Consider the following 26,262-nt stretch of genomic DNA (forward strand, 5'->3'; position numbering starts at 1 on the left):
TGTTTTGGTTACTATGGTCAACAAGCCAAGTTTCCTTTTTAAAATTTAAAATTAGGTGTCACTTTTTTTAAAATTCTTTTTCTTATCTTTTTGAATCTGCAATTTTTTTCATTATTTTTAAAACTGCACACAATGCAGCTATATATTTTTATCTATGCGATATAAACTCCATTTCTGTGTCACTTTACTAGATGTTTCTTGTAAGCAAGCGTAGCATTTATTAAACAATTTTTTTAAAAAAAAAACATTTTTTTACGAACAATTCTTGCATACATAACATAAATTTAATTAAGAGGAAAATATTAAAAAATATTATACTTAATTATTTTACATTAATTTTTAATTGTAATTAACATTTCATTACTAAAGCATAGTGGCTTTTGTAAAATAAAACATTGACGATTATTCCACGCGAAGCGTTTAAAATAATCGAAATATAATACTATATTTTATTTTGATAAAATTAAAATTTATTTTATGGAAAAGTTTCACCCCAAGAGTTTCCTTAAATTTTCATGCAAACTAATCTTTCTCTCATTTCCAAACAATGCAAACAATTATTTTACTAACAATAAGCATAAAGTTAAAAATTATATTTCTAGTGAGTTTAATTATTGATATTTAGCATTTCCAACCATATACTAACAATATATGAAAACAAATTCTATTTTTATAATAGTTATTAATACGCTTCTTAATGAATTGAAACAATTTGTTTGAAAAATAAATTTTGTTTTGTAAAATGATGCCGACTGTTTGATTTAATATTAAATATAAGAATATAATTCAATCCAAAGGTATATTTTTTTTAAAAATAATATTAACCAATAATTTAATTCTGAAAGAGTATTTTTATTTTGAATTAAATTGAAAAAGGAATTTTTAAAACAAGATACTGATTTATTTACTTATGTATGCGAGTTGGATTTAAAGGTCGCAGATTAGGTCTATTGTTTCGCATTCTAATATGCAATCTATTGTAAGCAAATAATGAAGGAAAAAGAAAATTCTTTTTTCGCGAAGATAGAGATTTTAAATTGACAACTATTCATTGCAAAGATATGCGTTATTTTTCTCATCGTTTACGTTTACGGCTCATTTAAATTGTTCAATGTTTAAACAAATTGAAATTCAAAAGATAACACGAAAAATATGCAATTACACCAAATTAACTTCTTCTCTTCAAAAATTCTATTTCCTTCCTAAATGGCCCTTTAGGATTAAAAAGTAAATAAACAGTTTCATTTACGTATTATGTAAATATTAATCTTTAATCTAAATTCCGAACACATCCAAAAGAATATTCAAATAGGATTTGATAGAATAAAAGTACATCCTTTCAATTGACTAGTTGTTAATAGAGCCAGATTAGACTAAATTATTAAAATTTTAATTATCAAATAAGAATAGTAATTATTTTTTCTGAAGAAATATTTAGGAACTATGACATGAAAAAAATCCTTAAATAATACAATCTATCTATTTTATATGAGATTTAATTTTTCGTATTTGTTATTACTATAAAAAATAATCATTTTTAAGATATAGTGAGTAGTAACAAGGCGATGTTATCGTTTGAATATTTAAAGTAGTTTTATAACATAAGGTGACGGAGTACCATTATTTAGATTATAGTTGTATTAACAACTATTTACAGATTAAAAAAACTATGACTCTTGGGTTTTGACTGACTAACTTATTTTTAAACATTGGGTTATTTGCATTGACTTTGTTGAGTGCGATTTGTTGTGAACTGTGATTTGTTGAGTTTGGTGAATCTGAGTTAAAAAAATTTTTTGTATCGCGTATTTGATTGTTTTTTTTTCTAAACATAATCTGGTTCATAAAGTTATAAAAGAATAACAATTCAAACAATAAAAGTAAGCATCAATCATAGGGATGTAAAAAGCATCTCACCATCAAAAATAAACTTAATTGAAACAGCCAGTTAGTCAGTTAGTAATATTTATGTAGAAACTCATAGTAAATTTGAAATAGTTTTTCGTTGCGCAGAGAAAAAATTAATTATGGTTCAGAGAAAATATTTTTTATACATATTTTTTTATTTTAACACTCAGGAAATAATTTAATTATTAGCTAAAAAGGAATGATAAAATGCTAAACATCACCGTTAAATTATATTCATGAGATAATTGCATTTATTTCCTAAATTCCATTCATTAACTTGAGATCAAATATTAGATAAATTATCATTTCTCCGAAGATCTAACTTTGTATAAAAATGAATTATCGTTGAGTAGTAGCACAATAATTGTGTTACTTATGCTTTGCAAGCATACATAATGCCGAACACCTTTCACCCTAATAACTATCATTAATAACGAAATTATTCATTGTTTTCAAACTAATTTCTCACAATTATTCAGGATCACATCTGTATAATTATGTATAACTCTAAATGTAATTCTTACTACTAAACCGTATAGTTTTATTATAACTTGTCTGTTTTAAATATGGTTTTAAACAGGAACTAGTAAATCAAATTTCCCATTATAGTTATTAGCGTTGCGTAAATTTACAACATTATGTATGCTTTTAAGGGGAAGCATGGAATTATAAATCAAAGTTTTTGAAATAAGTAGTTTTTTACTGACACATAAATAAATTTTTTTAATTATTTTTTAGAAAGATTAACAATTTTGCATTAATATATGCAAACTTGCGATCTTCATTTAATAAATAAAATTTTATGTTTTATTGATGTTTCTTTACCTCTCGTCTTGTACATTTTGATAGATTCTCATGAAAGTTTTTCATTAGTTTCATGAAATCAATAACTGCACCGAATTAAATAATTTTGAGATTAAAAACATAATTAAAAAATTGAAGATTTTCTGATGATATGAGACAAGAGAGATGTGATCTGTATATTTTCATATTTTTATACAGTTTATTTGGAATTATCAATGAAAAATTCATTAATATTATCTAGCATCCATATTATAAAAAGGTTTTGACGCACATTAACACAAAAAATGACGTCAGCACTTTAATGGAGAAAGTTGTATTGGGAAACACCAAGAATGTCGTCTAAGATTACTTCCGGTAGGTAGGTACTTTATTTACGTCACACTAGAGCTGCACAATGGGTTATTGGTGACGGTCTGGGAAACATCCCTGAGGATGATCCGAAGACGTGCCATCGCAATTTTGATCCTCTGCAGTGGGGATGGCTCCCCTGCTTTGGTATCCCGCTGACCTGCGCTCGAAGTCGAGCACTTTACTGTAGAACCGTTTAAGGAGGGCTGATGCCACGCACCCTCCGTTTCTACGCAGGCTGATTATAGTTGTAGCGTATCTACCACTACAAATATACAATTACAATTCAGTAGTATATAAGACATGTTAACTCGATTCTATGATGGGGTACCTTTTCATAGATGACAGTTGACATGGACGATAACCACTATACCCACAAAGTGGTCACCCACCCGCTTACTGACCGCAGCCAGTGATTCTTGACTTAAATGTTCTACTGGGAACCATTTCTTTACAATCTGTCAACTGCGACCCGCAATGGCTGAGGGGATAGAGCGTTCGCCTTCCAATGAGGTGAACCGGGTTCGAATCCCAGCAATAGTTGGTCGATACGAATCCGCATCCGGATGGCACCGACCGCAGTGCTGTTGTAAAATATCCTTAGTGGTAGACGGATCATGGGGTAGAGTCCCCTTGCTATCAGGCTAACCGTGGGAGGTTCTCGTGGTCTTCCTGTCCATGTAACTCAAATGGGGGTTAGTTCCATTAAAAAGTCCTCCCCGAAGTCAAATTTCTCCCAATACTTGATCCTGGAGTTCCCTTGTCTTCTGGATTGGTTCAAAATGACAAGGCTACGGAGTTGAACATTAGTAGTCGTAAACCCAAAAATCGGTTGTTCAACGACGGTTATAAAAGAAAAATCAGTCCACTGCGGAACACATTACTTTCGGAGTTAAGTAGATGCCACCATTTTTGATGTTCAGTAACATTAAAATGAATAGTATATGGAACTCATAAGAGTCTCAAAAATACTTTCGTGATAAAATTTAAAGTAAGTTTAGGATGAAATACATAGTACATACTTAAACTAATTCTTAAAATTAAATTGGTTTGTAAATTACACCGAGAGAACGTTGCGACGAATAAAACAGACGCTGAAAAAAAGTAAATACCATGAAGCCATTTAATAATATTGACAGATGTTAATTAAAGTATAATTTTTCGTTTTTGCAGGACTAAAAGCACACAAGCACTGTAAAAATATCTGACATGTTAAGAAAACTTTTTTTGCGCCAAAGAGTATGCGTGTGCTGCGAAACAAACATGTTGACAGAAATTTTCGTAACAAAACGCTAATAAAAATATGTGTACGCATCAAATATTTTATGTCGTTCAAGGTTTGACAAACAAATTTGGCTTTGGCGCAAAGGTAGCTGTATACTCTCCAGTTTGTATAGTGATACGCATTTTCAAAATTTTGTATTATTATATAGGTATTGTGTATAAAATGCAACTGAGCATAAACTACGTTTGACGGGAAAAATAAACACCCATAAATAGTCTCGAATAGTCGTAGTAGTGGTTGTTTTTGTTTGAGAGAATTTTTTCACGTTTATTTTTTTCAAATGCAGATTCACCTTAGTTTGGTTTCTTTATAAAAAGGTGATTTTATTTTATTTTAAAGATTTTATTGCTCTTAAAAGAGTAGCTAAAGGAAAATCCAATTATTTAGCGCAATTCAAAATACTCCTATTTACACTTAAGATGCTTTGTATAACTCCTTTAAAGAAAACACAAAAAGTAAACATACATTTAAACGTATGAAACCAACAAATAATTGCAAGCTTCCACTATAACACCCTAATTAAAAGCAAGTGGTTTTCGTTACAAAAACTGGAAAAACGAGAACAAAAAGTTTAAGTATTAAGCGTTTCTAGTCTATCCCTAAATGCCCCTAAGGAAACAACAACTAATGATGTCTTGATTATATGAAATATTATTTAAAACTCAAAATCGACAAACAAGAATGGCTTTTTTTACACATATCTTGAGGTGACAACTCAGTGGGACCAATTAGAATTGAAAATTTGCCCCAGGCTATAACTGTCTTGTGTTTCTTATTATTTAAAAATTTCAGGTTTATATTAAATATGCTTATTTTTAAAAGATTAAAATTGTGCAAGATAAAATGAGAGGAAAAAAATATCTATTTCGCTTTATTCTGGTAGATTTCATAAAAATTTTAATAAGAATATAAACAATGTTTTGGATGGCATTTTCGGAAGAAAAAATAAATAAAATAAAGCAGTTTTTTTTTCTTTGTTTTTGTTACAAATAAAAAGAGTTTTGTTTTAAAAGAAATATATTTGCTTTGAAAAACGCTTATTGTGTTTTTAATTTTAGTTTAAAAAAATTCTTTTTTTTTATACATGTTTGACTATGAAACGAATTTTCAAGATCATTTCGCAGATATTACCCAATTAATGTTTGAACACAAAAAGTGTTGTATATATGACAAACAGTGGCAAAAGTCGTGGTACATGCTTGTTACCAAGTAGGTATTATATTCTGTTACCTACTACTGTAACTTTAAAGATGACTGTGTTTTAACTGTAGATATATTTTCAGTTATTAATACATAATAGTATACAGTGGTTGTTTCTGAAAATATATTTTAAAAATAAAACACACATGCAACCGTTTTTTTTTAAATATTTAAAAAGTGAAAACTTTTTAAAAGGAAGATTGTCCCAATTGGTTTAATATAGAAGATATTACTATTGATACTTCATATTCAGCATATATTAATATTCAATTTAGGGAAATCAACTGAAAATTATTGATAAATGTCCTGCCTGAAAACATTTTGTTTTATTTGAGGAACTCGAAAATGTTAAGATGCAATGAAAACTGCAAAAATTATAAAATTATCTGGAATTTCTAAAAAAAAAAAAAAATTTATGCTAAAGTATTTCTTGAATACAAATAAATTAATTAATAATTACTAAACAAACTGAAAAACTTTTTCGGGACATTGTAAAAAGTATTTTAATTATATTTCAAAATAAAAAAACAAAACTACTTCCTTATCAACTAAGCGCTTGAAATTTTCTAAGAATGAAGGAAAGGAAACGGAAAATAGTTCACATCTGAATTTTTGTCATATATATACCTTTTGTCACATATGATCTTATTAGAACAGCATTCCCGCAACTGGCCATTGCAGGCGAGAGGATCATGGAGGCTAAGTTAAAATTATGGTCAAATAAACGTTTTGTATTGTGAAAACATTTCTAATGAAAATAAAAAAGCATAATTACATGAATAAAACCAGAATATATGGTATTTTAACCATTCCTTTGGTAATTCTTCCTTCCATATGGCAACAGTTTACCGGAAATTTAGGCTTTCAAACCTTTAGTTCTTATTATCTCACACTAAGTAAAAATACGAAGTTGAGAATTAAATAAATAGCATTTATGTCATGCACTAAGGTATCCAGATAAAATTACAAATTTACATTTACCAATTTTAGGATATATTATAAAACCATATTTTATTGTTAATTTTACCGAAATAATTACCATAGCACTTCCATAAAAAGTGATAGATCTTTTTTTAGTGTTCCCATAGAGCCAGTAACACAGTCTGGTAGTTTTGGCTATATTTTTTTTTCCAGCGCAATAGTTTAAGCTAATTGATGAACAGAAATAAATTATTGAAGAATATTCCATATCTTAAAATAAATGTTTAGATAGAGTTAGGAATTTGTTTTCATTTTTTTTTAAACTAAGCATAAAGAAGATGAGTGGTCACTCATAAACAGAACAATTGGGCAAAATTTTTACAGTTCACATGTGTCCCAATATCATATTTTTTAAATATTTATTTACTGTTATTCACACGAGTTATACTCACTACATGTAATTGTTGAATTTAATGAATGGTTAAGTAAGATAAAAGAATTTCTATGTATAAAAACGCTGAACACGCCGAGATAGTATCTAGCTTTTATCAATGAAAACATAGGATCAAGATTTTCTAAGTTATACATTTGGCCCTAATTGTTGCTATTGTAAGAAACCTAAAAGAAAAGATATGTACCAAATTTCAAATGCTTTCCCTGAAAATGAGGATACAACAAGTTCATACAACTGTTCAAAAAGATACTAAACTTAAATTTCCACAACCCTCTATACTTAAGAGTGAATCAGTATCGTCACTGTCTCTTACTGTTAAAGTAATATCATCAGACATGTCGTCAGGTTTACCGGACATCGATTTTGATCTATATAAGCATAATTAATCATCAAAAATCACAGAATTTTTGTTTTATTTGAAGAGGAAGATACTATAGCTTTCTAAAAGGGATATCTTGAAGCTATAGAGCACATCCCGACTGAATCTTGAAGTTACAGGGTACATTCTGACTGAAGGAGATATCTTGAAGCTACATGGCATATTCTGATTGAAGGAGATATCTTGAGGCTACATGGCATATTCTAAATGAAGGAGATACCTTGAGACTACAGATATATTCTGACTGAAGAAGATATCTTGAAGCCACAGAGTATATATATATGTGTGTGTGTGTGTGTGTGTGTGTGTGTGTGTGTGTGTGTGTGTGCATGCGTGCGTGCGTGCGTGCGTGCGTGTGTGTGTGTCTGTATTCAATGATTTGAATGACAGTTTTTCAATGATAGAGTATTTAATGACAAAATGATTTTTACATGTATGATGAAATATGAGAAATATGAAATGTTTTTAGAAAATATTAAGTTAAAAAATGTGGGCCGTCTGCCCCGATGATTTTAACAAGAAAATGGGCCGTCAGCCCCGGTTATGAATACATAAGCCCCGTCTGGGCTAAGCAGTTGATTGTTCTGCAACAAAACGAAGAGTGAGTCTCTGAATTAAGAAAAGGGAGAGGCGGTGGTGCGGGGAAGTGGTGATGATAGTGAGGCGGGGAAGTTGTGACGCTGGAATCATGGCAGCAAAGGGACGAGAGGGAGTTCTTTTTCTGATCCTGCATATATATATATATAATAGTGATACGCATTTTCANATAAGATTTTCATTAAAAATATCTTGTTAAAGACCATTGGCCATTTAAAATTGTAGGCGATTTTGAAGTGAATAATAATTTTTTTGGAAAATATGTAGAAATAAAAAAAATTTCGTGTGCTCTCTTTTCTCTAAATTGAGTTAAAAAGTATAGAACCACGGATGTTTTCGTGGGCCCTTTATAAACAGCCGAAATAATTTTTTTCAGAAAACGTTATACAGTAAAAAAAATATCTAATTAAAAATCTAAAAAAATTTTAATAAGATATAAATAAGATTTTCATTAAAAATATCTTGTTAAAGACCATTGGCCATTTAAAATTGTAGGCGATTTTGAAGTGAATAATAATTTTTTTGGAAAATATGTAGAAATAAAAAAAATTTCGTGTGCTCTCTTTTCTCTAAATTGAGTTAAAAAGTATAGAACCACGGATGTTTTCGTGGGCCCTTTATAAACAGCCGAAATAATTTTTTTCAGAAAACGTTATACAGTAAAAAAAATATCTAATTAAAAATCTAAAAAAATTTTAATAAGATATAAATAAGATTTTCATTAAAAATATCTTGTTAAAGACCATTGGCCATTTAAAATTGTAGGCGATTTTGAAGTGAATAATAATTTTTTTGGAAAATATGTAGAAATAAAAAAAATTTCGTGTGCTCTCTTTTCTCTAAATTGAGTTAAAAAGTATAGAACCACGGATGTTTTCGTGGGCCCTTTATAAACAGCCGAAATAATTTTTTTCAGAAAACGTTATACAGTAAAAAAAATATCTAATTAAAAATCTAAAAAAATTTTAATAAGATATAAATAAGATTTTCATTAAAAATATCTTGTTAAAGACCATTGGCCATTTAAAATTGTAGGCGATTTTGAAGTGAATAATAATTTTTTTGGAAAATATGTAGAAATAAAAAAAATTTCGTGTGCTCTCTTTTCTCTAAATTGAGTTAAAAAGTATAGAACCACGGATGTTTTCGTGGGCCCTTTATAAACAGCCGAAATAATTTTTTTCAGAAAACGTTATACAGTAAAAAAAATATCTAATTAAAAATCTAAAAAAATTTTAATAAGATATAAATAAGATTTTCATTAAAAATATCTTGTTAAAGACCATTGGCCATTTAAAATTGTAGGCGATTTTGAAGTGAATAATAATTTTTTTGGAAAATATGTAGAAATAAAAAAAATTTCGTGTGCTCTCTTTTCTCTAAATTGAGTTAAAAAGTATAGAACCACGGATGTTTTCGTGGGCCCTTTATAAACAGCCGAAATAATTTTTTTCAGAAAACGTTATACAGTAAAAAAAATATCTAATTAAAAATCTAAAAAAATTTTAATAAGATATAAATAAGATTTTCATTAAAAATATCTTGTTAAAGACCATTGGCCATTTAAAATTGTAGGCGATTTTGAAGTGAATAATAATTTTTTTGGAAAATATGTAGAAATAAAAAAAATTTCGTGTGCTCTCTTTTCTCTAAATTGAGTTAAAAAGTATAGAACCACGGATGTTTTCGTGGGCCCTTTATAAACAGCCGAAATAATTTTTTTCAGAAAACGTTATACAGTAAAAAAAATATCTAATTAAAAATCTAAAAAAATTTTAATAAGATATAAATAAGATTTTCATTAAAAATATCTTGTTAAAGACCATTGGCCATTTAAAATTGTAGGCGATTTTGAAGTGAATAATAATTTTTTTGGAAAATATGTAGAAATAAAAAAAATTTCGTGTGCTCTCTTTTCTCTAAATTGAGTTAAAAAGTATAGAACCACGGATGTTTTCGTGGGCCCTTTATAAACAGCCGAAATAATTTTTTTCAGAAAACGTTATACAGTAAAAAAAATATCTAATTAAAAATCTAAAAAAATTTTAATAAGATATAAATAAGATTTTCATTAAAAATATCTTGTTAAAGACCATTGGCCATTTAAAATTGTAGGCGATTTTGAAGTGAATAATAATTTTTTTGGAAAATATGTAGAAATAAAAAAAATTTCGTGTGCTCTCTTTTCTCTAAATTGAGTTAAAAAGTATAGAACCACGGATGTTTTCGTGGGCCCTTTATAAACAGCCGAAATAATTTTTTTCAGAAAACGTTATACAGTAAAAAAAATATCTAATTAAAAATCTAAAAAAATTTTAATAAGATATAAATAAGATTTTCATTAAAAATATCTTGTTAAAGACCATTGGCCATTTAAAATTGTAGGCGATTTTGAAGTGAATAATAATTTTTTTGGAAAATATGTAGAAATAAAAAAAATTTCGTGTGCTCTCTTTTCTCTAAATTGAGTTAAAAAGTATAGAACCACGGATGTTTTCGTGGGCCCTTTATAAACAGCCGAAATAATTTTTTTCAGAAAACGTTATACAGTAAAAAAAATATCTAATTAAAAATCTAAAAAAATTTTAATAAGATATAAATAAGATTTTCATTAAAAATATCTTGTTAAAGACCATTGGCCATTTAAAATTGTAGGCGATTTTGAAGTGAATAATAATTTTTTTGGAAAATATGTAGAAATAAAAAAAATTTCGTGTGCTCTCTTTTCTCTAAATTGAGTTAAAAAGTATAGAACCACGGATGTTTTCGTGGGCCCTTTATAAACAGCCGAAATAATTTTTTTCAGAAAACGTTATACAGTAAAAAAAATATCTAATTAAAAATCTAAAAAAATTTTAATAAGATATAAATAAGATTTTCATTAAAAATATCTTGTTAAAGACCATTGGCCATTTAAAATTGTAGGCGATTTTGAAGTGAATAATAATTTTTTTGGAAAATATGTAGAAATAAAAAAAATTTCGTGTGCTCTCTTTTCTCTAAATTGAGTTAAAAAGTATAGAACCACGGATGTTTTCGTGGGCCCTTTATAAACAGCCGAAATAATTTTTTTCAGAAAACGTTATACAGTAAAAAAAATATCTTATTAAAAATCTAAATAAATTTTAATAAGATACAAATAAGATTTTCTTCAAAAATATCTTGTTAAAGACCATTGGCCATTTAAAATTGTAGGAGATTTTGAAGTGAATAATAATTTTTTTGGAAAATATGTGGAAATAAAAAAAAATTTCGTGCGCTCTCTTTTTTTAAATTGAGTTAAAAAGTATAAAACCACGGATGTTTACGTGGGCCCTTTAAAAACAGCCGAAATAATTTTTTTTAGAGAACGTTATAGAGTAAAGAAAGAAATCTTATTAAAAATCTAAAAAAATTTTAATAAGATATCAATAAGATTTTCTTCACAAATATCTTGTTAAAGATCACTGGCCATTTAAAATTGTAGTAATAATTTTTTTGGAAAATGTGTAGAAATAAAAAAAAAATTTCATGTGCTCTCTTTTCTCTAAATTGAGTTAAAAAGTATAGAACCACGGATGTTTACGTGGGCACTTTATAAACAGCCGAAATCATTTTTTTAGAAAACGTTGTACAATAAAAAAAATATCTTATTAAAAATCTAAAAAAATTTTAATAAGATATAAATAAGATTTTCATTTTCCTCAAAAATATCTTGTTAAAGACCATTGACCATTTAAAATTGTAGTCGATTTTGAAGTGAATAATAATTTTTTTTGTGGAAAAAATAAAGAAATAAAAAAATGTCTTGTCCCCTCTTTTCTTTAAATTCATTTAAAAATTATTGAACCATTCGAAATTAATTATATATTTTTATTCAAAAACCCCTTGATTTCTTTATTTATTTTTAATTAAAATACTATGAATTATACTTAAAGAAAACTACACAACTTCTCTTTCAATTTAAGAATATATCTTTTGTTTTCATTTTTTTTTCTTCTTCTAAACGAGGCTTCGAACGATCCCATCTCTTTCCAGTGAACTACGAAAATTTTTGTAAATCACTCAATACTATTCTGAGAAGTAAGCAAATACTGTCTGTTGGAACTATTTAATCGCCGGTAGAGCGGAAAAATTCCCATACAGGGATCCATCAAGATATCCCCGGGACATTGTATGGACATTCACATTTAACTTTACGACCATCCCTCCGAAACGATGTTCACGCTACTTCGCTACGATTAATGGACAAAGTGGAGCACGCCAAACTTTAACTGCAACAGCGTGTGGAAGTTAAATGGGAAGACAAATGCTTAAGGCTGAAATGTAATTCAATGAAAGTGTCTGTAGTCATTTTCCAGAAAAAGCATGTTGGCACATGCAAAAAACAAGGAACAGTTCACTTTAAAAGTAAGCTTTCCACCGATTGAGGGAGAATATATTGTTGTAATTGAAATCGAAAGTGGTTGGTGATGCAATTTTTTTTCCTTCCAATCGCAATGGCAATGTGGATCGATTGTTCGAATAAAAATAAATTTTTTTTTATCCTACGGACCATTTTGAAAAAGATATAAAAATAAGGGCTAAATTGCTGAAAAGACAATTTATTTGGATATCTTTCTTTGGGCGTCATTGAAAGCCGATGTTTTTCTTAATTAAAATCTTTCCTACGAACCCTGGTTTAACAACCATCGTACCAGGAGGGATAGTTATTTTAATGTTTCTATGCAATTTATAGTTTTAACATCTAGTTGCAAAACTTTTATTATGTTTTAAAATCTAGCTAATGCTTTAAAAAAATTATAGCGTGCAGTTTAAGGTGAAATACCATTTCAGCCGTAAGCAGTTAAGTATGTTTTTAAGAACATTAAGAGAAAAAAAAAACACAAAAACTTTGTCTTTAAGTACTATTTTTTCTAATATGAGTGCAAAAAATAGATATTAAAAAAGATTTTTTGTTTTTAAATCGGAATAACTTTTTGCATTTTCCTAATGCAGAAAAAATAAAAGTTTTTTTTCCTAGTGATAAACCTCAAAAGCATTTCGTCGCATTTTTAAATTTTATTTTTTAATAAAATCAAGGATATTAGCTAAAGTACAAATAAATTAGTGAAGTTTATAAAATTATTTTACTTCTATCTGAGTATTCATTCATTGCACTTTGCGTACATGGAATTTTTAACATGGAACACGGATGGAAGTTTTAAGAAGCTGTACTCACCTAATGGCTTAATCTAATCACATGTTTGTAAAAAAAAAAGTTTCTTTTTTAACACCATTCTTAATGTTGAGTCGATGACTATCAAAGAAGTGGATTGATCAAAGATTGATTGAGTATCAAAGAAGAAGATTGGGCAATAAATTTTGAAACACATTTTTAATTTCAGAGCTTTGTTTTGTCTGCTTTGAAGTAGTTATTGAGTTGTAAATTATTAAAATGAATAGTTATTCAAATTTCATAATCGCTATTTTTCTAAGTTTTTATTAGTTTATGATAAGCAGTCTACCTTTCACGTGATATATATATATATGGGTGATTCTCACGAAATATGACAATTCACTGTCTCTTGCTCCAAGATCTAATACTACAATACTAAAAGAAATTTTTTTTTTAAAAAATGAATAAATTGCATTGCTGTTTGCATTTTAAAATGACTTTGCACTAGCATTGACTGTTTTGTATAGTTAAAACATTTAATTGAACTTCAGAATGTCATTTTCCTGGCATGTCCCAAACAATGTTTTCAATAATAACTAGCTTCAAAACTTCCTATAAGTTTTTCAATATCTAATTTTTTTTATCTCAACCGGTGTCAGCATTTCTAGAATATGCGCAGAGGGTATTATTTACAACAACTTCGTTTAATATAATTTTTTCTTTCAATAATTTGTTTGTCCCAAGAAAATCTGTCATTTTCCTGGCTACTTTTATTTAGTGGTTTATAACCAAAATAGATAGAGCCAGCTATCAATATCTTATGCTAATAGATTGATTAGATACCCTCCTATATGAACATGCCCTGTTGCATGAATAAAGAACCAATTTTCTTTTTCAAAATCTATTTCCAAAAATTTTTCGAGATGAATAGGTTTCTATGTTGTCATTTTCCTGGCTTCTTGAAATCATTATTAACATAAACTACATAGATTTATTTGAGTTATTTNAGCCGCAAATAAATTCCAGCTTGATTCGTCACTTTTTTAAAGTTAGTAAACTTATTTAAAAAATCGCTATTGTGGTGAGATTTTTCTAACTCGATGAAATTTTCAAAAGTAAGGAGTAATTCTCAAATTTTTATGAACCTAGATAATAAAGTGGTTTGAGTAACTTTTCAAATATCAAAAACATTAAGGTGACTTATTTTCTCGAATCTGCTGCTTTTTTTTTAATATTGGATATCAAGTTTACATATTTTTGGAATTTGATCTAGATAGCAACATGTCAAATATGCTTAACAGAATAATTTAAAATTTAATTTAATTAACCCCTCCCCGCCCCTATGGGGGCATTCGGGGATTACGGAAGTCTCGAAATGCACGTCTGTGTCTTATCAGTGCAAGAATTCCAATAGATAGTGATGAGCCATAGAGGCCTTCAAATGAAACAACCCCGAAAGTGACCCTGGATGAAGCGAGTGTAAATGCACAAATCTAAAGATCTACTGCTTACAGACCTCCAAATTAGAATTGAAGAAAGTTTTGTAACATAAATTAAAGTTAGAATAAACTAAAAATGTGGCTTATCATTATCTAGCTTCAAAACTTGATATTGTTCTTGAAAACTGATTTCACCTAAATGTGTGTCAAAGCTAGGACTGGGCAATAAATCGATGCATCGGAAAATATCGATTCTATGCAATCATTGCCGATCCAATGTTAGAATTGGCAATTTTACGAAACATCGGAAATTGTGATTTACTGAGATGTGCACGATATTTACCGATGTATCAAATCGTTGACAGCGATACATGTATATCGCTGTGTCGTTGACATTGATGTCAACGCGCGATGTTGAGCATTGTTCCTGATAGTATATCGATGTCTGCAAGCTCACGCGAAGAGCATTTTCGTGCGCAGATGTGCAGTGATAGCTGTGGTGATGATCGTTTTCTTTCCCCAATTTTTTTACACCGTGACTCATCGTTTTGCTGATATGATGAATCTGAATGTGATTGAGAATCGAAGTGTTGTGCAAATCCTGTTGAGTTTTTTTTACAATCAATCCAACTGTTTAATGTTTCAACAGCTATTTTACTCACATCCACGTCTTTAAACATTGAGAAATAATTGTAAAAAAATGCAAAACCTATTTTTTTTAAAAATTGCAACTTACTAATTGAGAATTTACGCAGCACTAAATAAAAACATTAATGTACCGAAACATCACGATGCATCGAAATATCACGACGTTAGTGTGACGATACATCACGATGCCAAAATCTTAACATGGCCAGTCCTAGTCAAAGCATAGAAGTGCCCTATGATCCTTTTTTGTTTACATAAGATTCAGCCTCTGTGTTAAGAGAATTATTATTGAATATGCATAATGACAATAAAAAATAAAACAGAGGAAGAAAAACTTGTTTTGAAAACTTTTGTCGAGTGAAATCAGTAAAAAATATCATTGAAACGAATAAAAAAAAATGAATAATATGCGGGGATATGAATCAAATACCACTATCGAATAATTCGAGGTTTTCTAAGACTTATCACAAAGGCAGGTATGCTACCATAGCTGAAAATCGATCGATACCCTCTTTTTTGATACTTTGCTTTGAGAGAAACAAAATTTATAGACTATTTTCCTGGTGTGCTCTCTGTTTACATTTTTACTATTCATTGCGAGGGTCGTAAAAAATCCCACCAGATGGAAAACTTCTATAATACATATATATATGCTCAAAAAATAGTCAAACGTTCAAGAACTCCTTGGGATTTGCATGTTACAATCGAATATAAAAAAACGTGTCAACCCTATAAATCTTGTTTTTCGCGGGATAATAGCTTCTGGAGAATTCAAATCTGGAGTAGATATCATAAAACATTTCAGAAATTCTCCTAAATATTATGATATATTTTTTTAAAAAAATACATTTTTTTACCTTTTACTGGGGTAAAAAGTCACAAATATGTCTTTGAATTAATATGGACTAAATATTTAAAATTAGATGCTTAAAAGCAATTGTCAGCTTCTTTTAGTACAATATTTTTTTTTAAATTATCAAGTTGGTGAAACATGGTATGTATAATCTATAGACTAGAAATGAAGCACTTAAATACACTAAAAAAGTGCTGATCACTTCTGGACATTGCTTATGATCTGATTATATTTTATCACCGGTGTTTAATAAGCTTATCCACATAAGTTTTGCACTTATGCATATTCAACTGAAAAGTTGGGTAATTTCGAACCCAACCCAGAAGACATGGCATATCTTAGATAAAGGTTTCTTAAAACTATTGGACCTCATAATTTATACGAAAATTTTGTGTGTTCCCATAAACATAGCGCAAATTCGATAAACGCTTAGATTAAACTATCTGCTACTTCACTTGTAATGAAATGTACTATTACAGTTTCACGTCTTTAATTTTCAATTTTAATTTTAAAATTTAGAACAATGTGAAAATTTTAAAAAAGTAGCAAACTTAAAAATATAGTAAAAATAATATAATAACATAATAAAAATAAAAATGCTTCTTAACACATTCGTTTTTCCTTTGTCGGTATTGTCTTATCTTCATTAATTTCCAAAGAAATTGTGTAAAAATATTTGGTAATTGTAAATTTATTACAATTAGTAAAACGGATGTCAAAATTGCTACAATGTTTCGCGACCACTGCTGCAGGTTCCACAACCCCATTCGGGATCTGGACCCACAATTTAAGTAACACTGTCCTACATCGAGCACTAATACTAATCATCCCCAAGAGGAGTTTTTTTTTAAGTAAGACTAACACGTATATCGTAAATATACGTACTTAGTAAATATACTTAATAACTCTATACTTAAGTGAAGGGACAATCCTCTTTTCAAAACAACGCAGTTTTTTATAATTCCCAATGAAGATGATTGGAAATGGATAAAATCGAAACTAATAACTCAGAGATTTATTTAAAAAAAATTAAGTCACATTTTTTATTATCTAAATTATAAAATCTTGCTCTTCGTCGTTGGAAATCTGTGAACTCATAATAAATAATAAACAGAAATCATAATAAATTATTTGCCAAAAAAGTAGCATTTACAGCCCAGATGAAAATCGGTTAATATACAGATAAACATGCCTTACAGATGATATACATGCCTTCGATACAGATATACCCTCAGACAGATGTACATGCCTTGCAGCGTAATTTCATACTTGAAACAAGGCAGTTTGGCATTTCCTGTGACAATTTCATACCTTCCGACTTCAACGAGTGTTAAGCACGATCATGGGTGTGTATTACAATTGTTGAATGGTTATTTGTTTTGTATTGTATCAATGTGTGTACATATTAAAACCGGTCCAGTAGTTCTGAAGATAATCGACGGGGACTGCAAATTCTCTTCATTTCTTACACCTGTGCATGACGAGCCCTCAGATATTACAAAACCTTTTTTTTTATTATCAGAATGTAGTTGTCATTTCAAATTACATGGCTAAATTCATAACGAATGCAATGCAATTTAAAAATTCGTGTAGAATTATTGTTATTACTTGTTTTTTCCATGATTTTTTTTTTTCAGATGACTTCATCAAAAAATACAAGCATAAGAGTCAAGAAATGAAGAGGTCATTCGAATCGGAACCAAGGTCCCAATATAAATCCATTACAATAGAATTTTCCATCATGAAAACTGATGGAGTTTTATTAGTAATTAAAGATTTGATGAACAACTATAAAACAGTTGTTCTGCTCAATATTAGAAATAGATTTGTCGAAGTCTGGTAAGTAATTAACACATAATCAGCTTATTTTACTTTTAAAATCCCCCCTCATATTATTAATAGGTGGCGTTATTTTTTGAAATTCTAGACTAAAGTAAAGTCATTTTTAGTTCAATATTACTTGAAGTTGTCAGCATTTATGTTATATTCTAAAATAAAATAGTTCGCAAAAATCAAATCATTGACCATCTGAAATATATTGATTCCACACCATTCATTTTAACAGTCTATACTTTAATTAGAATCATTTGTACTGCAATTTCAACCATCCATTAATTTTTTACAATCGATTGCGCATACATTTTATTTTATTTTTTTGAACGTCGCTCAACAGCAGACCCAATTTTATATTATACTTGCTGAATGACCGTTCTTCGCACGGGGTGAATGAAAAATAAGTAAAGTATCAATAAATGACAGAAGAAAAACTCTACGAAATCATGGTCATAGCTGAAAAGCACATAGCGACACAATTAAAGAGTTTAATGAAATAACCAGGTAAATGGCATTTTTAAGGGAATTAATGAGTCACTGGTTTTGCCTTTTTTTAAGTCTTAACACAGCTAATAGCATAAATTTTTTGCATGTTAATATGATTTTTTATTTCAAATTAGGCAGTTAGGTTTTATTTAAAATTAGGAACAACAACGCGAAGAATTATTAGTCTCATCTTCTATTAAATTGGTAATAAAATAGTTCAGATACAATTTTTTTTTCATTCTGAAAATGTCACTTACCTGCTTCTTCAACTAAGTTTTTCAATTAATGGAGCTAAAGCAATAATTTTTTTTATTTAATATTATTTGTTGCCATTTGCGGTGGCTTTACGCTATTGAAGTAAGTAAAACTTGTTTTTTGTAATTCATCCCATTAGAATGAAGAGAAAATGTATTTAGCATCATTTAGCATGATGCTATTAGTCGCGGCTAAACCATAATCGTCAAAATTTACCTTTATTAAATAATTTTCTAGGGTACATATCCTTTTCGAGGGGTCTTTCTAAAGTATCGTCATTATAACGGCTTATAACGAAGTAAATCATTATAATATTTTATATCTATATTAGCATATTTGATACTTAGTACATAATCCTTCAGCATTTAAGTTTGATGAAAAATATATTTGTCAGTGACGGTCAAAGCCAAAATTTAAAAAAAAGAAATTTGAATTCCTATTAGAACTTCAAAGGGATTTTGGAGAATGGCCATTTCTCTATCCAACCTTTAATTTACTATTAAAATATTTAGTAGTGGTAGAACAAAGCTCTTTTGTTCTCATTCATTAAAATATTAATAAATTATCTTTGCTACCACAGGAAAAATATTTTCTGAAATCACGGAAAACCAGTTGTAGAATGCTTATCAAAACTGCACCGATTAGTATAATACCAGTAGTACATATTACCGTCAGGGATACATATGAATTAAACGTCATCTGTGAATGGTGATTTTCTACGGTTTTCCTAAGCAAATTTTTTATTAACCTTTTCTCCTTTAACTTTGCTTAGCGCATAGCTTATATTATTTTATTTCAATTAATTTAGATATTAAGACACATATAAAATCTTCAAAAATGAAAATATAAATGTGTGCTTGCAAGACAGCACTTCTTCAGGGGGCACACTGCCTGCAAACACACAGGAGCCTTTCTGTTGTCAGTGGAATTAACCCAAACTGACGGTGCCCCGAGACCCCATAATGAATAGACAAAAATAGAAAACCATTATCAAAATTGGAAAGCACTGAGGATACTGAAATGGTGTGTCCATTTCAGTATGTGGTATCAGACAACTTTAGTTCAGTGGTATCAGACAACTTTTAAAGTATAAATTTGCTGACGTAGCCCTCGCGTGTTACCACATCATGCTGCTCATTGCATTTATATGGCATAGCGAATATAAAATAATTCTACATTTAAATTTCCACAATAAACTATTTTTTTTTTATCAAATCGAGTTACAAGTTAGATATTGTCCCTGATGTTATTAGTAAAATATGTGACAAAACTGAATTGTCTATGGTTGTATTTAAGACAGTGACTAACGTTTAATCAATCAGAAAATTCCATTTCGTTTTTCCCACATCCCGTTCGAACGGTTCGTCGTAGAATGCTCTAATATCGACCTCGTGCTTCAAACTATCTGTATGCTAAGTTTCGTCGATTTAATTTGGATGATTTAGGAGTCTATAAAGGACACACACAGAGACATTCATTTTTATAGATTAGATAGATTCCCATAGATTGGGCAGTGGTAAATAAAATAAATAAAGCAAAGAATTATTAGTCCCACCTTCAAATAAATTGGTAATAAAATAATTCGGATGCGTGTGTTCTTTTTTCTTTCTGAAAATGGCAATTATCTGGTTCTTCCACTAAATTTAGCTAAAATAATTTTTTTTATTTTACTTAATGTTATATGTTGTAATCTTCGGTGACCTTACATTATTCAAGTAAGAAGAGCTCTTAGTTTGAAATTCATACCAATGGAATAAAGATAAAATGTATTTAGACTCTCTTGGCATGATGCTATTGCTCACGACCGATTCGTGATAGTTGAAATTTGCCAAGATTAAGTGATTTTCTCTGGTACATATCCCGTTCGAGGGGTCGTAAAACACTTAATTCCTAAGTATAGGTATTAAAACTGATTCATAATCACCAAATATATCAATATATTTTGTACCTATATAAGCATATTTGGTACTTATTACATAACCCTTCAACATTTGAGTTTATACGTATTTGTCTGTGGTCGCCAACTAAAGCCGCATTAGTTAAAAAAAAAAAGAAAAAAAGAACAGAACTTTATGAGGATTTTGGAGCATGACCATTTCTCTATCTGACTTTTAATTTACTGTTAAAATAACTAAAAGTAGTGATGGAAAAAAGTCATTTTAATTCCAATTCATTGAAATATTAATATACTATCTTAGCTACCACTGGAAAAAAATATATTCTGAAACTACGGAAAACTTGTTGCAGAATTCTTATTAAAACTGAATCACCAATTACCATAGTACCAGTAGTACATATTACCGTCCGGGACACATATGAATTAGGCGTCATCTGTGAATGGTGATATTTTAATGTTCTCTTCAGCGAATTTCTCATCAATCTTTCTTCCATGGGCTTGGCTTTTTAGCACATAGCTTATTTTATATTATTTCAATTAACACACATTATCAATATTAATTGAGCATTAGTGTCAATAATGATATGCAGATTATTTTTTACTGTTACCCAAAGCGCTTTTCTCCTTATTTTTGCTTTTTAGTACAAAAGTTACTTTTTTTATTTCAATTAATATATATTACCAACATTAATTAAGCATCATTGTCGTCAGTAACAGTAAGACGACTTCTTACTGTTTTTCTAGACAAATAAATACCTTTACTCCATTTCTCTTTCTTTCTAGTACATAGCTTATTTCTTTTATTTTAATATGCACGCATTACCTTAATTAATAAAACATCATTGGCGTAATTAAGCCTCATTGGCGCCGAGTTTTTATGTTTCTGCTGAGCGAATTAGTACCACTTTCTCATTAATTTTCGCTTTTGAATACATAAATTATTTTTTTCTGTTTCATTACCGTTGATTTCAAATAATTACTTTTTTTCAGAAACACTTTTAAAAGAATTAATATAAATAAAATAAAATCGCGTAGCATCAGACAAAGTGTAAATTTGATGACGTAAACCACGCGTCCTACCACGTAATGTTCATTGAATTCATCTGACGTAACGAATATAAAATAATTAAATACTTGCAATAAACTATTTTTTGTCCAAACAGTGGTATATGCTAGCAATTATCACCGATGTTATCTTTAAAATATGTGAAAATTGAATCGTTAAATTTAAAACAATGGCTAACGCTTAACCAATCAGAAAATTCCATTTCGTTTTTCGCTTATCCTGCAAGAACGATTTGTCGCAAAATGTTCTAATGTTGACAGTGACCTTCCTCGTGCTTGAAACTATCTGCATACCCTCCAACTTATGAGGATTTTGAAAATAATTCTTTCTAGTGGTAGCGAACCAAAGTAGAAATTTTTAAAGCTAATGGATGTCTCATAAAACTTTTATCAGAACTTAAGAATCTAGCCATATGTCCTGCACTTTTATAAGTAATAGTGGACAAGTTACGCTAAAATTAATTTTTTTTAAATATTAAGACATTAGTTTTGCTACCGTCAGAAAAGAAGATTTCTGAAACTACGGAAATTCCGTAGCAGTTGGAGGGTATGTATCTGTATGGCAAATTTCATCATTTTCTGTCCGATGGTTTAGGAGTCTAAAAAGGACATACACACAGACATTCATTTTTATATACAGTNTATATATATATATATATATATATATATATATATATATATATGGGATTTCAGGGGTGACTGTGACTCAAAGTGATCCTAAAAATTTTAAGTGCAAAAAAATCGATATCAAGATATCAATTCATGTACCATACATGTTTCAAATGTAACATAATTTTTTTAACTAACATATAATTGTTCTATTCCCTGAGTCGCGATTGCTCAGGAGATATGATGGCCCAGCGATGGCTGCTTCATATGAATTCCGCATCCGGCTTGCACCCACCACCGTGCTCACTGTGAAATCACTACCGTGAAATATCCTCAGTGGTAGACGGAACATGGGTTAGAGTCCCCTTGCCGTTAGGTTAACCGTTGGAGGTTTTCGTAGTCTTCCTCTCCATGTAACGCAAATGCGGGTTGGGTCCATCAAAAATTTTTCTCGAAGGCAAATTTTTCCCTATACTTGATCCAGGAGCCCCCTGTTCAAAATGACATGAATGCGGAGTGGAACATTAGTTGTCATTAGCACAAAAAATTGGTTCTGCTGTTCAACGACGCTTATAAAACAAAATAAAAATCACTTACTAATGAAGAATATGACACCTTTTCTGTAACTAATTCAAGGAAAAACTTACTTCTTACAAGAATCGCAATATTGGATTTTAAAATCACTTCAACATGAATAACGATAGTTGATTTTAAAAATGCGAAATTACAAATTATGATATTAGATATATAAATCGCGTAAATATGAAACACGTTGAATAATTTTCAGATCTCGTGAACAAGAATCAATATTTTTCTTTGAATTGTGAAAATTGATCTTTGATATTACAACCGCGTGAATACGAATCGCAAAATCGAATTTTAAATTCGCATGAATACTTATCGCGACATTAGGTTTCAAAAATGAGTAAATTACAAATCGTGATATTGCATTTTTAAATCGCTTAAAAAGAAATCGCGTGAATACGAATCGTAATGCGTAATTTTTAAAGCATGCCCATGCGAAAATCTATAATTGATATTAAAATCGTGTGAATAAGAATCGCGATATTAACGGATTAATGTGCAGTTTAAAATATTCAAAATAGCTGAAAATCCACCAACACCAAAGAATAACATCCAAACGCCTCATTAACGGGATTTAGAAAAAGTTTCAAAATTTCCTCAGAATACAAGTTTTTGATTCGTCCACGAACTTAAGATATGCGGAATTCTGAGATATTCGCGAAAAAATGACATGCCTTGTTATTAAACCCGGGAGAATAACCCGGAATTGCGTATAATGTCCATAAATGTTATCTGAAATCTAAATTTTACCACATCTTAATGAAAGTGTTAATGTCTCTTCATTACTTTAACTAAATATGTTTAATATTTTATTTCCTAATTATATAATTTTTTTCTAAGTTTACCTGAATCTTTAATGATATTTAAGAAAAAGTCGGGAATTACATAGAAATCTACGACTTAACTTTAACTTAAATTTTATAAGTTAAAATTTTAAATCGTAGATTTCTACATAATTCATGACTTTTACTTAACTCTTAATCCTTTGTATCACCGCGCTACATATCTGCAACATGCATGAAAATTCAGTCCTATAATGAGCTGGACTTACCTATAAAATCGAACTAAATTCAGGTAAAGAAAATATTGCAAACTCGGAGGAACCAAGTCTTGATGCAGCTACCCATATTATAATGCGTTTAGCAAGAATTGTTCCACGACATAATTGCAGGATATACAATTTTTTTTTGCAACAATCCCCTTGATTGTACATTTGGCTAAGGAGGGATTGAAAAATGTGGCGTGAGACCTTGTTACCATAAAAACAATTTCAAAATTTTTCACATGAATTTTTAAATATATTGGAATTTTTGTGCTATTTTTCACAATATTGGAGATGTTCAACAAATGTTTTTTATCAATAAATTTTTAATTTTAAGATCTAAATTTTTTCATTATTTTTTACACGCTTAATATGATGTATTCTAACATCCGTGTAAATATTTCTTAAATCAGAGTTGCTGAGTTACAAAGGATTAATAAAGATTCAGGTAAACTAAAAAATTTATTTATATAATTAGGAAAAAATATATTGTTATTAACTATATTACTGTAATAATACGAATAATGTAAATACTGTAATAATACGAATAATGTAAATACTGTAATGATACGAACAATGTAATGATGTAAATAACACAAATAGTTAATATATTCAAAGTGGTTATGTATACAAAATTGTTATTGATATGTTATAAATTTAACCACCCAGAAATAAAATTTATTTTTAAACTAATTCCATATTACTGAAAGATGTAAAACTGCAATTAGAGACACTTATAATTAAAATAAATTAAATTAAATAACTTGAAACCGTTAAAATTTATTTAAATTCGCAAAACATTTGATATACAAAACATTTAATTTACATTTAATTTACATTTAAACATTTCATTTAATGAAAAAAACTCAAGACATGTTTAAACAAGAACCTGAAGAAGGATTTGAATTCAAACAATTATGTTTAAAAACGACACTATAATTTAACAAAACATAATTTTTATTTCGTAAGCAATTTTTATTTTTTAAGTCTTAAGAAACAGACTCCCAATATCTTAAAGCATTATTTAGTTTCAAATTGTATCTACATTTGTTTTTGTTGGTATCTGCATTTTTTACATGCACACGCTTAATTTCATAAGGAAAATTCGTTTTCACTGGTGCTTTCTATCGTTAAATAGAAGCTTTAAAGCAAAAAGAAGAAAAAAATAGAAAGTATCATGTGTTGTGTATACTTGAAAAAAATTCCGTTTTCATAAGAGGCAAAACACTTAACAATGAAAACAATAGTTTGCTAAACTAATTAATTACTTAAACAGATTCAAAAATTTCGCTGGAGCGTGAATGGTTTTATTTGTATCCCCTTTCTAAAAACTAGCTTTTAATAATTAGATCGAATGTTTTTGAGAATTGGCGTCATTGTATTCATCTAAATATCAAATTTCTGCAAAATAAGTTTAAAATCTTCATAATTTATGTAAAATTATGATATTACGCTAAAAATATGTTCCGTGAATTTACATTAATTGATATAAAGATGCTGCAAAATGTTTAATTTATATAAATAAAGCAGAATGCTCCTACACATGGATGTATGTGTGTATAGTTTGTCTAAAGCAAGAACCCCCCTAACGATTCGTCTGAACAGATGACGGAGATTATGTTAACGAGGTATAACTATTACAAGTACGGGTATGGTACGAGGGTGGCAATTTATATTTCTGGCCTTGGCAACAGTAAGTGTTGCTAGGCGACCGCAGACGATTTTAATAGAAAGTTTGATATTTTTAAACATAAATTCAGTAGACGATTTACCATTATAGCTTCATTTGCGTTGTTGACAGTAAATTGAAAAGTTCTTCTCTTTCAAAAAATGGAATTGAATCGTGAACATTTTCGTGCCATTATTTTTTATAACTTTCGACGTGGATTGTCAAGACAAGAGTGCTTCGATGAACTTAATTCTTTATTCAGCGATAAAGCGCCACCCTACAGCACTGTAAAAAATTGGTATAGCGAATTTAATCGTGGTCGATGTTCGCTCCAGGACGAATCCCGTGCAGGTGTCCAAAATCCGTTGTTGTGCCAGACAAAATCGATGCTGTGCGTGAACTGATAAAGCAAGATCGTCATGTGACATACCGTGAGATAGAGGCGTCTTTTGACATTAGTATGACTAGCATCAATAAAATATTGCATGAATATTTGAGTGTAAAAAAAATTTGTTCGCGTTGGATCCCGCATAATCTGACAAACGCTCAAAAAAAGGCTCGTGTCAATTGGTGCTAGGAAATGTTGGAGAAATACGTTCAAGGTACATCATAGGCTGTGTATAACATCTACACAGGTGACGAATCATGGATCTATGCATATGAGCCGGAAACAAAACAGCAATCAACTGTATGGGTCTTCCAAGACGAGGCAAAACCAACAAAGGTTGTTCGATGAAGAAGCACATCGAAACAAATGATTGCCTGTTTCTTCGGCATTAACGATCATGTGGCAACAGTGGCGTTAGAGCAACGCAGGACGGTCAATTCTGAATGGTACACGACCATTT

The 26,262-nt window shown here is 29.4% G+C and overlaps 1 protein-coding gene across 4 annotated transcripts in view; it reads left to right on the forward strand.

Moving 5' to 3' along the window:
- The window catches only part of LOC107442136 (agrin), a 187,935-nt gene that overhangs the window by 129,039 nt on the left and 32,634 nt on the right, over positions 1-26,262 (forward strand). For all 4 annotated transcript variants that reach the window (XR_011637173.1, XR_011637174.1, XM_071182999.1 and 1 more), the window contains exon 18: positions 17,611-17,812. Coding sequence is in view for 2 of the 4 variants with exons in the window: in XM_071182999.1 (XP_071039100.1) it covers positions 17,611-17,812 (202 nt within the window). In the remaining 2 variants the exon portion in view is untranslated. The remainder of the gene's footprint in view (positions 1-17,610; positions 17,813-26,262) is intronic.

This window comes from Parasteatoda tepidariorum, chromosome 7, assembly GCF_043381705.1.
Source record: "Parasteatoda tepidariorum isolate YZ-2023 chromosome 7, CAS_Ptep_4.0, whole genome shotgun sequence".
Classification (NCBI taxonomy): Eukaryota; Metazoa; Arthropoda; class Arachnida; order Araneae; family Theridiidae; genus Parasteatoda; species Parasteatoda tepidariorum.